The sequence below is a fragment of the Siniperca chuatsi genome, linkage group LG14 (assembly GCF_020085105.1).
Source record: "Siniperca chuatsi isolate FFG_IHB_CAS linkage group LG14, ASM2008510v1, whole genome shotgun sequence".
Lineage (NCBI taxonomy): Eukaryota > Metazoa > Chordata > Actinopteri > Centrarchiformes > Sinipercidae > Siniperca > Siniperca chuatsi.
In genome coordinates, this window is record NC_058055.1 from 14,409,426 (window position 1) to 14,425,307 (window position 15,882).

Sequence of the window (15,882 nt, forward strand, 5' to 3'; positions counted from 1 at the left end):
ATTTCACAGCATCCTTCTTGTGTTTGTTCTAAGTTACATTCCCTCTCACACTTCATTATGATATGACTTTATAGTCAAATTGGTTCCAATTCCAATTTGATGTCTCCTCTGTAGTGAAGGCCCGTTGTTTACACCCGTCTCCTCTTAAGCATGATATTATCGATAACCACCATCTGGATGCTGGAGTGTCTTTGCTCTCCGTCTGACCCTTTGCGTATGGCATATCCTACACAGTGACAGCTCCACACTGCTGAAGGATTCATATTAATATTCATACTGCTCTGAGTCCCTGTATAAACAATGCCAGCTTGTCAGCCTGTGCACTGCAAGCCCCAATTTATAAGGAATGCAAATGGTGTCCTTGCATGGATAAAAAGAGCAGGTCAGAGGAAAGCTGGCGGCTGCCTGCAGGTTGGTTAGCAGACAGCATCCATGCATAATTAGCAGATCGCCCTATTCACCCTCTGCTTAAAAAGATCACCATCTGCATTCCCCCTCTTTTCGCCACAGAAAGTTGGGGGTTTAGAGGATGTATGACGTTACAAGACAAGAAACATGAATAAAAACTAAAAGCACAATAAAAGGAGCACTGATTCCTGTATCTAAAAAGGTCCCCCCCCCCCCCTTTTTTGTTTTTCAAAGATTCCACCGATAAAACAGTCTTTAATATAAACATTAATATGGATAACCCTGATGCAGGTCAAATGCATCAAAAAGCAAGTTTACTTTCCACTCTTGACCTTCTCACTTTCACCTGATTTGATGGCCCTCAACAAACTTAAGTTATAATTTGAAACTAAAAAAAGAAGCTCACTAATATTTGTCAGTAGAGGACACTGTTCGTATACATCATCTTATGCTTGCCATTGTTCAAAACACAAATAATAACTCATGTATCCACAACTTTGTTTATGTAGAACAGGAAGCTTTACCTTGGCTCTGGGAGAAGATGTCTGTGGCTGGGTCCTGCTCCCCATCGGAGCGCCGGGGTGGAAGGGAGCACAGCACCCGAGGGTCCAGCTGGGGCAGGGTGCTGACGCTCAAGGTCAATGCTTGGTTTACAAACGCAGCCGTCATATCATCCATTTGGAGGGCAGATGCAGGTTTACCATTCAGCAACAGAATCTCATCCCCTGCTTTCAAACCTGGCGGAGAATGAAAGGACAAAACAAAGTGAGAAATGTAAAATTTGGCTGAAAAACATCTATTGTATCCTTTAAAGTGGCTTTATTTTGGAGAGACAGAAACAGAAAAGACTGACAGTAATAAAGCAACACACGAAAGGAAAATGAAAGGATTATCTGTCAGGCCACGACCAAACAAACCAGCAAACAAAAGCACCATCCAACACAGTAGCTTTCCAGTGGGCCATCAATTCTAACGTGCTAACGTGTGCAAATGATCTACACAAACAAAACTTTAGTGCCATACTCCCCAACAGCAGGTCTCTGGCTAATTAGACATGTTGGGACTCTAATGTGTGCAATACATTCAAAATGCATCCTTATATGCTTATTCACTTGAGGCAAATGCTGATCTAACAAGACTGGATGGGTTTAAGAAGGAGGGTGCAATGCCTGTCTATTCCTGTCCTGTCATCATGTATATAGTCTCTGTGATACTAAATATGAAAAAGAAACCACCGACTTCACTGGAACACAGTTTCAGTTTGAAGCTTGGCCCTCCCCTCAACCACCTGTGCCCGGCTCTGCTAATTGAGAATTAACACTGAATCAGCCGACCAATTAGCAGACAACTCTTCCCAATAAACCTGATTGGTTGTGACAGCTGTTGGACAGCAGTCTCACCTGCCCTCACTGCAGAATTAAGTAAGACAAAGGGTTTTGGTCCTGTTAACACAGTCACACATTATTTCTTCTGACTTGTCATTTTATACCATCTACTGTAATAGAAACAGCAGACATTCTGTGATGGTTTTCATAATGATATAGACAAATGCAGGCACACACACAGTTATATATATAGACACACAAGGCACACATTTAGCCCTAAGTTATGACCTAGTTGTGAAATGTCAGCTGCAGCAGAGTTTTTATTGGACAGAGAAAGATAACCCCTCTGGCCATATACTGCTGTGTGTGTATGGCTGTGTGTGCTTGTCTGTGTGTGTTGCTTGTATGTGTCTTTGTGTGTGCTTCTGTAGGGGGGAGGGGGAGCAGGAATTACAGTGAGAGAGAGAGAAAAAGAGATACAGAAAAGACCCTTTGGGGCTCCTTGTCCAGTGCTGGCCTGGTTTCTGCGTATACCCTGCAGAAATTGAAGTGTGATCTGTTTCACTTCCCATTCATTCTCCTCACTCTTAGTAAAACACATGCACGCACACACTGGCTCATCCCAGCATACACATGGACCTACGAATGTCGTGCCTGACATACTTAATTCTGTGATTCAGCAAAATATAGTGTGTTATTCTAAAAAAGATGCATTGTGTTGTCTAGATGCCACAAGCTTTTTCTATCTCTGCTCGCCTATAGAGGTGGAGAGTCAGTACAGCTGTATCCTCTGGCTGCTGGCAGCCTGCTAAGCTAGCAGCTTTTAGATTGCTAATGCACTGGAGGACACAATCTCACACTTGAGTAACTTTGGTCTGACCCTGGGGCACAATAGTGGGGCATGTTATTTTCTATACATTAGTGTTGTATCTACAGAGCAGCCGTGTGTTTCTCAAACCCATTAGGTCTCTCTGGCTCTGTTCAAAGATAGGGACCAGTGACTGGGGGTTGAGCTCTAGACCCTGCTGTTCAAACAGCGGTCAGATGCAGACAAAGGAATGCTGCGATAAAGCCACAAATTCATAGCTCATATGCAATCTTTTTATTTTTTATTCCATGCATCAAATGCTTGGCACATCATGCCCCTTTTCAGGATAAAAGCCAGTAATCATCAGACTGACAAATATAGTGTGTTGGTCAGGTGATTCAAGTCTTTTTACAGGTATTGATGGAAGCACCCAGATGTTTTTCTACATGTGGACATACTGATGTCGGAGGCCTTTCTTGGCTGTGAATGACGTCTCTATGGACTCCATATCAGCTGATGCGAAGTAGTCACACAAAGTTGCACTGATAAGATGTCATGTGGGATCAGGTGTTGCTCAGGTCAGGTGTTTGGGTGTTAATTGTGCAATGTTAACCAAGAAAGGAATATGTACCCAGTTTTCACATACACTTGACCTAACCCCTGTTGTTACTGCACTCAGATTCAACTATGGTAATTGTCCTGGATTTATGTTTTGTTTTATTTGTTTTGTCTTCTATATCTGAATATCAACTCTCAGGACACTGAATGTACAGTACACTACACACTTCATGTTTGTTTGAAAAAAGAAATGTGTACCTTTAGCTGAGGCCAGTCCCTCTGCTTTCACTTCAGTAATATAAAGCTGCTGCATCCCATCCTCATCTATAACTGCCACAGAAAAACCTATAGACATACAGAATTAGACAGAGATTCAGTCATTAATTCTTTTAGTCGTCTTTAAAATATCTCAATTTAACAATGTGCACTGCTGCAGCATATCTACCGAGCGATTAGATCCACTTAAGAAAAAATACGCTCACACTGGGTCATCCCCCTTTAGTCATTAACAAAGCATGACTCAATAAAGTCTATTACGTAATTAATTTGATACAGAATTATGACACGAACTGAGTCTATTTAGTTCAAAAAGAGGTATTGTCAGAGACAAGCATACCGTATCCGATGGTGCAGGACTCTGCTTTGTCAAACCGGATCACCTTGGTAGTTTTGGGGCAAATCTCAATCTCTTTGTAGAGCTGCAAACACAAAAAAATTACATGTAATTGGCCAAAAATGGAAGGAAAGCGGTGTTGTTGGATGGAGAAGGTCAAGGTCATGTTATCAGTCTTAATAAAGAATGGATAGATTCATGTATTATTCAGGCTCCTTAACAGAGCAATTGCATGTGAAGGTTGTGAGGTCAAAATCCAGGTCGAGTCTGAGAAGTGAGTGGGTGCTCAGACAGGGGTTTGACCTCGAGAGCATAGACACAGCTGTGTGTATGAAGCAACAGACAGGAACAGAAGTCTTTAGTGTGTAATGTGCTTCACTGTGGAGAAATAATAATGTAATATCATAGACTAAGGATGAAAGAGGGTGAAATGAGTCACTGATCAAAGCAGGAAGATAAAAGACCTCTAGAGGAAAAAGAGCGAGTTATACAATGACTTTGCTTTGAGAGCTTTGAGTTCAGTGTATCACCTACAAAGCGCCGTCTCAAAGAGAATTCGTTTGGGTGTTTACGGCGGCTGAATAATGTGGAGGTGAGGTCTTTTTCAATGAGAGTTATTGTTCATATGAATAATAAGAAAAGTACAAACACAGGCACACAAACACACAAATGGGTACAGTTCATAGTGCACATAATACACTCGGAATACTATTTTGCATAATTTATAGCATATGCGATGAAGCTTCTTTTGCATCCTGGAAATTTTGTATGCATTGCAAATCAAATCTGCAACCAAGTCATAAAATATGCACAAGCTTGTATCCATATCTGCCTGAAATTATACAGATTAACGTATAACAAGGTGAAAACCCCAAAATCCAAACGGGACATTGTGTCTCAGTTGGGAGTGTAATCCAACAAAAAAACTGAAAACTTGAAATTACACAAACAGTGAAATAACTGTACTCCATTTTTCATTGCTTAATATGGGTGTTGTCATGAAATATTGTCATTTCATGGTTCATTATGTGACTGTCCATCACAAGTTATTACCACAGTGCCTCAGTGTGTGTTTCCTCACCAGATCAGAGATGTCCTCTTCAAGTTTGGGAACAAAAAAGAGGATTTGGTTGTCAATCCACACCTTCAAACGCAGGTAGTGGCCGGAGGGGTCTAGTTTATGAGTCTGGAGGCAACAAGACAGGAGGGCAATAAAGAAAAAGACATATTTAAGTGGAGGAAAGTCCTAAAATAGGCAACCATAACCAATGTATTCATTCTTCTTTCCAAAATAAGACAGACATAATCACTCTAATTACTTGTGGTTTATTCTCCCTGCAATTGGAAGCCAAGCCTGTCTTCTCATGTAACACATGGATAATATTTTAAACTCACTTATCAAAACACCACTCCCTTTACCACTACCACACTCATCCCCTGACAAAAGGACACAGACATATATGTATCCAATCATATGGCATGCATGCACACCAACATCCCACACACACGTCGATCAGCTTTACACGTGTTTCAACAGAACCTTAAGTGGAACGCATACATATCATTAGGTATCATTATTCTAGTGTGTCTCTGGCTGAGACCAATTAGGGAGAAGAAGAGATGAAGTGGAGAGAAATTTGACGAGACTGTGTGAGGCAGTAATACGCAGTGTATATTGTGAGGTGAGAAAATTACTAAGAAAAGATCTGTGACACTGTCAGTCTACGAGCACAGGCGGCATCTACAGTGTTCACTTTTCTGCCTTGCTAGAAGTACCAGATACAGTCTCACATCTCAGGTATTCTCTGATTCAAGAAGACAACCTCTAATTTGCATCTAATTATTCATGTTGTTTTCCTGTACCCTGAACTGAATTTTAAAAAGTTGATTTTTACACCAGTCACCTGCCTTTAGCTGTCAACAAACGGTAAAATGGTAAGATTTCATTATCCTTATGTAACTACTTATAGTATTCTAAACTCCCCTCGACAGAGCTGCGTGCAATTTGATGATATTCATTCCTCAAGATTGCATGTGTTTGACAAACCTGTTAAAATTAATTATTTGCATGCTTAACAGCTGCTGACGGTAATCAGTTTTGCTGGAGCATTTATGTGTCTATATGTGTGCATGCAGACTAAAGGGCAAACTGTACATCACCTCCAAATAGTTGAACAAGTGCATAATGTTTGGTCAGTAATTATCGCCCTTATACGCAATGTACCTACCAGCATGCACTTCAATCTTCATGCTATCGGTAATGACCCACCTTGCAGACGGTGCTTAGGACTTCCAGCGCTGTCTCACCAGGCTGTATGATGGCCAGGACGGGCTGATTGTTCGGCAGACACACCCAGGAGGGAGTCAGGTAATCAGGAACCCAAATGTCACCGTCTACGCTTTGCTGAGGAAGACTTTTTACCGAGCCCTCTCTCTCCTTCTGTAAATACAACACACACACACACACACAAACACACACACACACAGATGGTTTATGCATCTTTGAGTAGCCTTTGTGCTCAGTGACAACAGAAGACACCCCATAATAAATTTAATGTTATTATGTAAACATTTCAGTTCTAGTTGAGGTTCTGCTGAGGGAAGAATTAGATCTAGAAAAACAACCATATTCTATTATCCACAATTAAAATACAATTGAGAATGACTTCCGGATGGGAGCCGAAACGTCTTGATTCTGAAAACAGTGTCCAGATGACTACGACTGAAACCTTTTCTACGACACAATTAAAATAGCTAAAATCATGTAGTAATCCTCCTAAATTCATCATTATTTCCATTCTTGTTCACAAAAGAAACCAGATTTGCTTAGATTCATTAGACTAATATGATGGAAACTGGGGTGGCCTGAAAGCAGCAAGAGATCTGATTACAAAATCTAATTCATTTGTGTTGATGAGAGCCTCTTGATACAATTGTCTCCCTGCGTATGTGTTACATATGTGTGTGCATTCTGTTCAAACCCTAGTCTGTAACCTTTAAGCCCATCAGTCTGACCTTTGACAATCTGGCAGCCATTTCAGCCTCTCTACTTGGATTCTGTCTGGTCCGTCTCTTCTACTTGACCTCACACTGTCTGTCACTGATACCTTATCTCCTCCTTTAAGGTAACAGCATCCACAAACTCGTTTATTCTTTCATCCCTCTATTGCACCCACCCACCCCCGCCCAACTAATCATTGCCTCTCCTTCTGGTGCCCCTTCCCTTCTATCTGAACATCACTCCATCATCTCCCTCCTACAATCTGCTGACTGTTAACAATCCAGCCCGGTGGTCCCTGTTTAAATGAACCGATGATGATCTGTGTGTGTGTGTGTGTGTGTGTGTGTGTGTGTGTGTGTGTGTGTGTGTGATGGTTAGAGTGAAAGTGAGACAGAGAAGGAGACAGAGGGAGCAAACTATATGCAAAGGAACATTTTTTTAAGCACAAACAAACACACATGTTCACATGCACAAACAAAATACAAGGCACACGCAGTTTTGAAGAAAAACACACACACACACACACACACACACACACACTGTCTTTTCTCAGACAGACAACAGACCGGGGGGCCCATAACTAGTACCTCCCCCCATCTCCCTGAACTCCCCAGCCCTGCTCGGCACCATCTGGCTCCCCTCCTGGCCCATCTAGGATACCTCTGCTGGGAGGCGGGGGTCCTAGGCAGCACACTAAACTCTCTTTCTCTCTCTCATTCCCTTTTATTGCCATCAGTGGGATTCCCCAGAACAAACAGAGCATTAAAGCTGGGACAAGTCCATCAGATGTGAACATTTGGAACAAATCTTGCTGGAGATGCTCAGTGCTAGTGATGAAGCATTTCCAGCTCTATCTTACAACCAACTGAAGAATGTTACTATGCATTTCTTTACTGTCATCCCATACCCTGCCAGCTGAAGCTGGGCGTGGGTGGAAGGAAATCAATCTCCCATGGTGCCACTGGGGGCCTCCACAGTCAGAGTGGGTTAGTGCTGCAGAGTTTTCTTCCATCTACTGAGTTCAAACAGAGGCCTGTCTTCCCTCCCCCCTCATCTCTGCTGCCTTATACCAGTTCTCATAAAATATGGAGCTGGCATGCTTGTCCTTGCACAACCCATGGGTACTTGGACATTTTTCCTTAGAGTTCATATAAATTCATCATTTACCAGGCTGTGATAAGGCACTACTGGAAACCTACAGTCCTATGGTGGCATCTAATTTTCTTTCTGAAGATATTATTCCTTTTTTTGCAATTGTCTGTAAATTGTGGTCAATGCGACAGATACACGAGAGCACAGATGGTGTGAAACTGCCAGGTCCTTTGGTAGCAAATGTCTGCTTAATTTGTTGAAACATCAAAAAGCTAATGATCTGAACATATGAGATCAAATCTGTCTCAGTAGGATTAGCAGACCGAAATATCCCTCCAGTCGATAGCCTATGATGCTGATAGAAGTGGAATTGCCTGGAGCAAATGAAAAGAAGAAATGGGAATCTGTCGACACTGATCTGAAAATAAACAGCGTTTGACAAGCTAAAATGGTAGAGAATAAGAATAATGGCATTATTTCTGGCTATGGCGGAGAGTGGTCAGTAGTAAGAAAAAGGAGAAAGCAGTAATAGACCCAAGATAGTCCTGAAAAGTCTGGTAAAGTAAATAATTTGCTGACTGGTGCAGGAGGAGAGGCTGCACAAGATGAAAAAGGTTGTTTGTCTACAGCAAATAAACTCAAGAATTGTCTGATAACATTGAGGAAACACAAGTCTGCAGCTTTTTAAGTTTTATAGTCTGCAAATTTCTCCTTTCACTCTTCACTAGCTAGGAGAGAAGTGGATGTCTGAAAACATTAAAGCAGGAGCTTCAAATGACCTCAAAGAAATGCTCATTGATGCATAAGGGTAGACGGATTTTGTGCTTCCTCCAGATAACCCCCCAAATGAAGAGCCAGAGCACCAAAAGGATCTCAGTTAAGTGAATGGAGGTGGAAAATCCAGTGATGTTGTTGGCCTTAGGTCTTCCCATAACCCATTATACAAGTACAAAGGTTCATCAGATGCCCCAGTGATTTTTAATGTTGGTTTATGAGAAAGGCAAACAATGACAAGGAATTAGCCTACAGCTACATGAGCTCTGGTTCTGTAGTGAATGCCAAACTAAGAAAGAGAGGAGTAACTTAGTGTTAAGCCTTAAGAATATTATTACTGTATAGACATAAACATTCACTGTATCTGCTGTGGCCTTTGTCATCTTGCTTTGGCTGCAGGACGGGCAGGGACCACAATCAAAATGGAGACAAGTTCGGGCCTACTTGCACTCAACTGTTACCTCAAACTTTCAACAGGAAACATTTCCCAAATTGTATTTCTTTTCTTTCTTTCTAGTTCATCTTGGTCGACATTAAAAGAGGGTAGATGTAAAATAACACACATGTAATAAAATGTCAAGGAGGACACAATTATATTATGGTCCTAAAAAAAGGGACATTTGTATTGTTTTGGTACTTTTGTCTAGTAAAGATGGCTGAGCTCTTACAGATTTCTCACTGGCAGAGTCTTCAAACATGCACTCCAATGGCTTTTTCACCGGCTCCATCCCATCAACAAACACCTGCAACCACACAGAGAACAGTACATCACAACTGCATCCAAATATGTCACATACAGAGCAGTTATTATGCAGTTATTTACATCTACAACTAGAAGGCACAAAGGGCAAAAATCTTCACACAACACTGAACAGTTATCTAACCTGCAAACCTGCATTATTTGTTTTGTTGAGCATTTGTATTGCATGTCAAAACCAACATGTAAATAAAATGTTCTTTAGTAGCTGACTGATCATCACCAAAATCCAATTTCACTAACTAATACTTTAGTCAAATTTCCAAAACTTCAATTCATAACCTCTTTCTGGCTATGTCTCCAAACTATTACTATCTTATAGTTTTACCACTTCAAATGCCAACAACTGAGAAGTCAGTCAAAATAGTATGGATGTGTCACTATGGAAACCTGGTTGATTGAAGGATGTCCCGTGGTCTTCCTCTTTGAGGTGGTGTCCAGCCCCCAGAGGGAGGAGAAGCGGCTACGACGTTTACTGAAGGTACGAGGCATGGCCTGGTTCCGCTTCCTGATGCTGCTTTCTGTACGGGCTGACACCTGTGACAGTGATAATTACAGAAAACATGAATCCAACGGAAAGGGTATTTGAACCTTAATTATAGAGTTGTATGATAGTCTATCCAAATTGTTATTTTTAGAGAAATTGATTGACGTATGTATACTGTACACTGACAGCAGTGGCTGTCTGTGCTTGTTCTATTAGTCACTTCTTGCATATAAACATATAAATGCACACACAGGCATGTAAACAAACCAACACATAAAAACACATATTTTCAGTTGCACATTATATACAGTAATAGCACATACTGAACACTTTCCACCTCTCATCTCCTTCAGTGACCTAGTACACATTCAAAGAGAAACCACTCTTGGCACTTCTGGGTTAATTCACATTTAACTACTGGGCTATGAGCAGCTCTGACTCACTATATGGTACACAAATACATACTTTGATGCACATGTGTGCACAAGCACATACTGTACTTATGTGGGCGTGTGCTTATTGGTCTCCTCACCAGTCCCTGCTCATGCGACAAACACACTTCAAACATAATAGGTCAAACTGTCTTAAAGACTCTTCTTATGTAAGCTGCCTGCAAGAGGCCTTTTCACTGCGTATTTTGTTACGATGCCTCTTTTGGCCATGGATAATACCAACCCTGATGAACAAACGGAATTACTGTAGAAAGTAACAAAAGAAAAAGAATTAGAGATGTTCCTTTTGTGACCGAAGAAAAACAGTCCTCTCTCTCTCAAAGAGTTGAGAGAGAGAGTTAACTTTTGCTACAGGCAATATAGAATGGTTCATTTTAATGTTTTTATATTTAATTAATTAATTACCAAGTTCTATTCTTTATTATATTAATGTTCATTTAGATCATTTATATAGTAATTGTTCATGTGGTAAATATATGACTGTCCTTAAAAATGTGCCCATTTATAGCAGTATTTGACTAATGCAATAATACAATTAAAAATCTGAGATAGAACAGGGGGTGTGATAATGAACTTAGAGGGAAAGAAGATGGGAAAAAACAGAGATGGAGGAAAAGGTGAAGAAAATAAGGCAGACAAGGAGAAGGAGAGACTAAGGGAGATAGAGTAGGCAACACAGAGAGAGTGAGGGTGTAGGCAGTAAAAGGAAGAGGGGGTCAACAAAGCACAGAGTGTTAAGCCTGTTTGTGGGAAAGTGCCTCAGGGATGGCAGCTTACTAACAGAGTTCGTATTGATCCACCAATCACAAAAAAAACACTATCAACCTCTGATGTTGTATGTGTGTATGTTTGGTATATCCAATGGCCTGCTTGTATGAAACTGGTCTACAGAGATATTGCTTCCACCTCATTGTCTCCGCTCTGCTCTTTGTTTCCTGGATGATATTTGGCAAAGCATACAGTCATATGATACACAGCAGCATAGAGCGTTTCATTCTGGACATTCTTGGAACGCTCATGTTGACAACAAGAGCATGGTGCTAATGACTCGGCTAAAGCAGTCAACGTCAGGACCATTAGTGAAGAGAATGATCTGAATATGTGAGGTGAAGAAAGTGTGTGCAGGTATGTAAATGGCAGAGTGTATATGTCTTCCTGTATATAGGTATCCTTACAAGGAGCAAAATATCCATAAAAGGATAAAAAATGACTGCAATTCTTTAAAGTGAGGACAATTGAGTTGGGCTCTTATTTTAGTCATCTAGTTTAGATTCGGGTTACACTTTAGTTTGTGGCCATTCATTGATTTTCTCTGTCAGTAGTCACAGCTGAAAACAGCATTTTGGAGACTCGTAGAAAAGGTTTCAGTCGTAGTCATCTGGGTCGAAACTTGGGTTGAAACCTTTTCTACGATAGAACAATCCTGGACGAATGAGGGACTACACCGTCTCATTTTGGAGACTAATTCCCACAAAGTAAACAAAAAAATATATAAATGATTTTACAACACACTGTCTGGGTCAAATCCACAACTGAAAGAATGCAGCAATGAGGCAGAGGCTCAGTAGAAACCAATTATGTCACAGCTGCAGTGAGCTTTACTGTGGATTGTTTCTAATGAAAACTATGTACTGAGGGCTTCAAAATTTCTTCAAGAATAACCAAAAGAAACAGTCAATATCAATATGAACAAAAGGGCAACTAATTACTTAAAGTGTTAAAGTATATTAATTTTGAAATATTTCTGTAGCCTAAAGCTGTGCTTCTGCCCAAGTGGCCAGCTGCTTCAGGCTGCAGCTGTGAGTCAGCACATTTGCGTTCTGGCTTTGGAGAAACAAATGACAGACGGCTCTGGACCGTTTTGGGCTGCAACATTCGGGTAGTTTTTTTAGGTGTGGAGTACTTGGGTCGATTTAGGCTGAGAATCAGAGCCACTCGGAAGCACTCAGAATCAAATCAACATACTTGTATCCAGGCAGATTCTGGTGCGTCATACAAAACACGACTTTTCAACCAAGCTACTTCAGGACAGCTGTATAAGATTTCTAAAAAAGGTCTAACATAGCGGCTATTGTGCAAAGCTAAAATTGGAGTGTTCATCATTTAGCCTTCCCCAGCTTACTCCTAAGTAACCATTGTTAAATTGTAGTCTGTTTTAACCTCAGGCTACATGCAATGCCTATTAGTTTGCACATTTGTCAGGCAAGTAGAAATTCTTGCTTTCAGTAGGCATACAGTATGAGACAAGACGCTCATTCTAACAGCCTGAAAAACACAACCACTCTACAAGCTGGGCTGGTATTGAGGGTCAGCAATTGGGAACCTCTCGAGTGCCTACTGGAACATGTAGAGACACATGGGACAGAATTTTGGATTAAGGAGCTCTGATTAGATTTAAGAGTAAAATGACAGCAAGTTATGGAGACAGTTGGAATGAATAGTCAGACATGAGTACTAAAAACGTGTGTGCGTGAATGCAAGTGGGTGCACGGGCATTTTTAACCATACCAGTGCATGGAAGGAAGAGACAGAGAAGATGCCCAGTCGACCCATGGCCAGCTTGGTGGGACGCGAAGCGAAGCCCAGCAGGCGTTTGGGGTTGGGGGGTTCGCCGCCCTGCAGACTGGCCAGGTAGCACCGACAGCGGAACAGATCCATGTGAAACCGCTCCAAGTTCTGCTCCCACAGGAAGATCTAACAGAGGGAAAGATTAGTAAAAAGTGAGAAGGATGGATTTGTGATTATGCAACATAAGCAAACTTTGCTGATGACATCCAGATTCATCTATGGAATGGCTCCAGATTTGGCCACTGACGAAAACCACAACAGTGATAAAGACATAAAAATAAAAAATAAACTATGCATAAAAGATCACTCTTTGTTAGGTTTGGTTATTTGGTCGTTTCAGGAGTGAGATGTGGGAGTGCTGAAGCCCCTGTGGAGAGGTATTACTCACCAACACAACCCCCACCAGTGGCCGACCTGCTGTGCTATGTGCAATGTATCACAGGGTGGGCCGTGGGAGGTGGAACACAGGGACACACACACACACACACACACAATGAAACACAATCTAGACTTAATTTGCACTGATTCCTGCCTTCACCTATTTGTTCCAGGACTTAATACAAAATGAATATAACTGCTCTTTCTTTGAGTCTTTAGTTCAACAAAGATCCCAGGCCTGTCTATTTATGTAAACTCACTTTGTAGATTAATGTGGTTTCAGATACTGATCTTGAAAGAAGTCAGACAATGATATAATCGACCACTTTTCCCTCATTTGACCCCACAATTTCAGTTAATGTGCCTTTAGAGAAGGCAATCAAAATCCCAATGTTTTCTCAGAAATGGGAAGCGGTCTGCATGATTGAGATTAACTACCTGCTGGTGCTTTTTTTTGGTAATATTGCTTTCTTTTATTGACTATCAACCAAATGCCACACACATACAAACATACACAGAGGTTTGCCCCCACAAGGAGGCCTGAGCACATTCTTAAGCTCTCTTGCAATGTTTACATGCGATGCTGCTTTAACATTCAGCAGCAGCTCCAGACATGCATGGAGTAAGAATAAAGCTATATGCTATGTTCCACTGAAAGTGAACAAACCCGATGATAGAAGAGCTTTGACATTCCAGCTGTGACTCGTTTCAAAACAGCTATTAGATATGGAAGGATTAGCAACATTTTTTCAGGCTCACCTGCCTGCTAATGTGTGCATCGCATGTGTTTCAACAAGTGCTATGAATATTCTGCATTCTGCTGCAAGTACGCTGAAGTACACCGTAAGCACATTTTGTCTGGATGACGCCATGCAGTAAAGAAAATTTAGTGCCGAGATTTCAGTGTGTGAGAGCATCACTGCTGTTCAAAGGTACAAAGACGTGCATCTGTAAAGCCCCTTAGGTGTTTTCTAAAGACACAGGAAAGACAGGGTGCTCAACACATGAGATCACAAACCTGGTTCATATCAGCATTACATGGACATAAAGTATGACTGATTTGCAGTATGATAATATGAAAAGGCTTTCTGACACTTCCTCTTGTGTCTATTGGGTTATCAATGAAGAAGGGACTGATTCCTCTGTTTTTTACCTTGCCTGTTACTACTTTATGAACAGCAGCTTTAATCAAATTAATTACTTTCATTAAATAAACTCAGACTCAAAAGACTCATAACTCAGCTCCCTTTTGTCTCCTTCCATCCCTGCTCCATACCTGCTCCAGTATGGTCTTCCTCTTCTTGGCGTCAGTGACGGTGGACAGCTGCATGTCTCCCATCTTCTTCATCTTTTCATCCATGTCGATCTTCTGCTCCAGCTTGCGGATCTCGGTTCGCAGCAGCCGCACCGTATCCTCCCTGTGGTGCTGCCGAGCAAGAGCAGCGGCACATGCAGAGTGGATCGCCGTGATCCAGTTCTCCAGTTCTGTCTGCCCTGACGTCTGACAGGAGGGGGAAAAAAGGGAAAAATAATTTGTGACATCTCTGAAGCATAAGTCAAAGAACTTGAGAAAACAGGTAAAAATAGTGCGAAAAAGAAATTAAGAAATTGACAGCTGAAAGAATTGAAGTACGAGTCACATTACTAGCCTCTGGGAGAGGGTGGTCACTATAATCTCATCATCGTTTTCTTACTTATCTTCCCATTCATTGATTTAATGTCACCGTGGACAGCTTCCATGAATATAAATAGACACATTTTAATATTACACAATGGTCACTGTGGTAGATCACTGTCACAGTATGACAGTGTGGCCTTTAAACATGTCAGACATAAAACAAACACATGGACACAAGACTGGCTTATCTCCCACACATGGCTAAATGTCATGTATTTGTGTGCCACACACACAAATTTGGTCTCTTCTTATTGCCAACCATCTCTGTCTCTCTTGCTAATCTGCTGACTTCATGTAATCCCAAAAAACAATGAAATAATTGAAAAACTGTGGACCCACGTTATGTTTTCAACTATGAAATACTACTGTTGTTTCAGCCTTAACTGTATGTTTATTTATTTATTAAATAATTAAATATTTCCTTCCCAATTTGTTTTGTAAGGAAATGCACTGTTATCTCCCATGGATGTTTTAAACACCAGTCTCTCTCTCACCTGGAAGAGGAAGGCATCTCCCACTGAGTTGCTGAGGCAGAAGACAAAGTCTTTCTTGGGGTGTTCAGGTACGGCCTGGACAATGCTGTTCTCAACCCACAATGCATGTTTAGGAACGCTGTTATGGTCGATCCCAGAACGACCGTCTGACTCGTACAAGAAGAGTGTGCAGCCTTGAAGAACGCAGAAAAGAAATATGGAGGGAGAAAGAAATACAGAGAAAGACATTTTCTTACTGATGTCACATTTAGTACTGTATTTACCATTTTATTGTATTTTATAGAAACCAAATAGCAAAAACAAGGCCTTTCAGCAGTACATTGCAATGATATATATAAATCGAAAGTGAAAAATACAACAAAAACTGCCTTTTATACCAATATTGTATTTAATCCCTCATTGGAGTTTAAGCAAAATAAAAATAAATAATAATTTAACTTATGGGCCTACATTGTTTATTTTTGGTGCTAATGTATAACATGAGGTCAG

General features: G+C 41.0%; 1 protein-coding gene across 8 annotated transcripts in view; it reads right to left on the reverse strand.

The window, feature by feature from the left end:
- The window catches only part of LOC122887808 (rho guanine nucleotide exchange factor TIAM1-like), a 79,339-nt gene that overhangs the window by 18,022 nt on the left and 45,435 nt on the right, over positions 1–15,882 (reverse strand). For 7 of the 8 annotated variants that reach the window (XM_044221348.1, XM_044221345.1, XM_044221346.1 and 4 more), the window contains 10 exons: positions 15,394–15,566; positions 14,498–14,722; positions 12,784–12,969; positions 9,727–9,873; positions 9,248–9,322; positions 5,982–6,152; positions 4,794–4,898; positions 3,716–3,797; positions 3,358–3,444; positions 933–1,145 (listed from right to left, as the gene is read on the reverse strand). In XM_044221348.1, coding sequence (XP_044077283.1) covers positions 933–1,145; positions 3,358–3,444; positions 3,716–3,797; positions 4,794–4,898; positions 5,982–6,152; positions 9,248–9,322; positions 9,727–9,873; positions 12,784–12,969; positions 14,498–14,722; positions 15,394–15,566 — 1,464 coding nt within the window. The remainder of the gene's footprint in view (positions 1–932; positions 1,146–3,357; positions 3,445–3,715; positions 3,798–4,793; positions 4,899–5,981; positions 6,153–9,247; positions 9,323–9,726; positions 9,874–12,783; positions 12,970–14,497; positions 14,723–15,393; positions 15,567–15,882) is intronic. The other variant, XM_044221349.1, reaches the window with a different exon arrangement.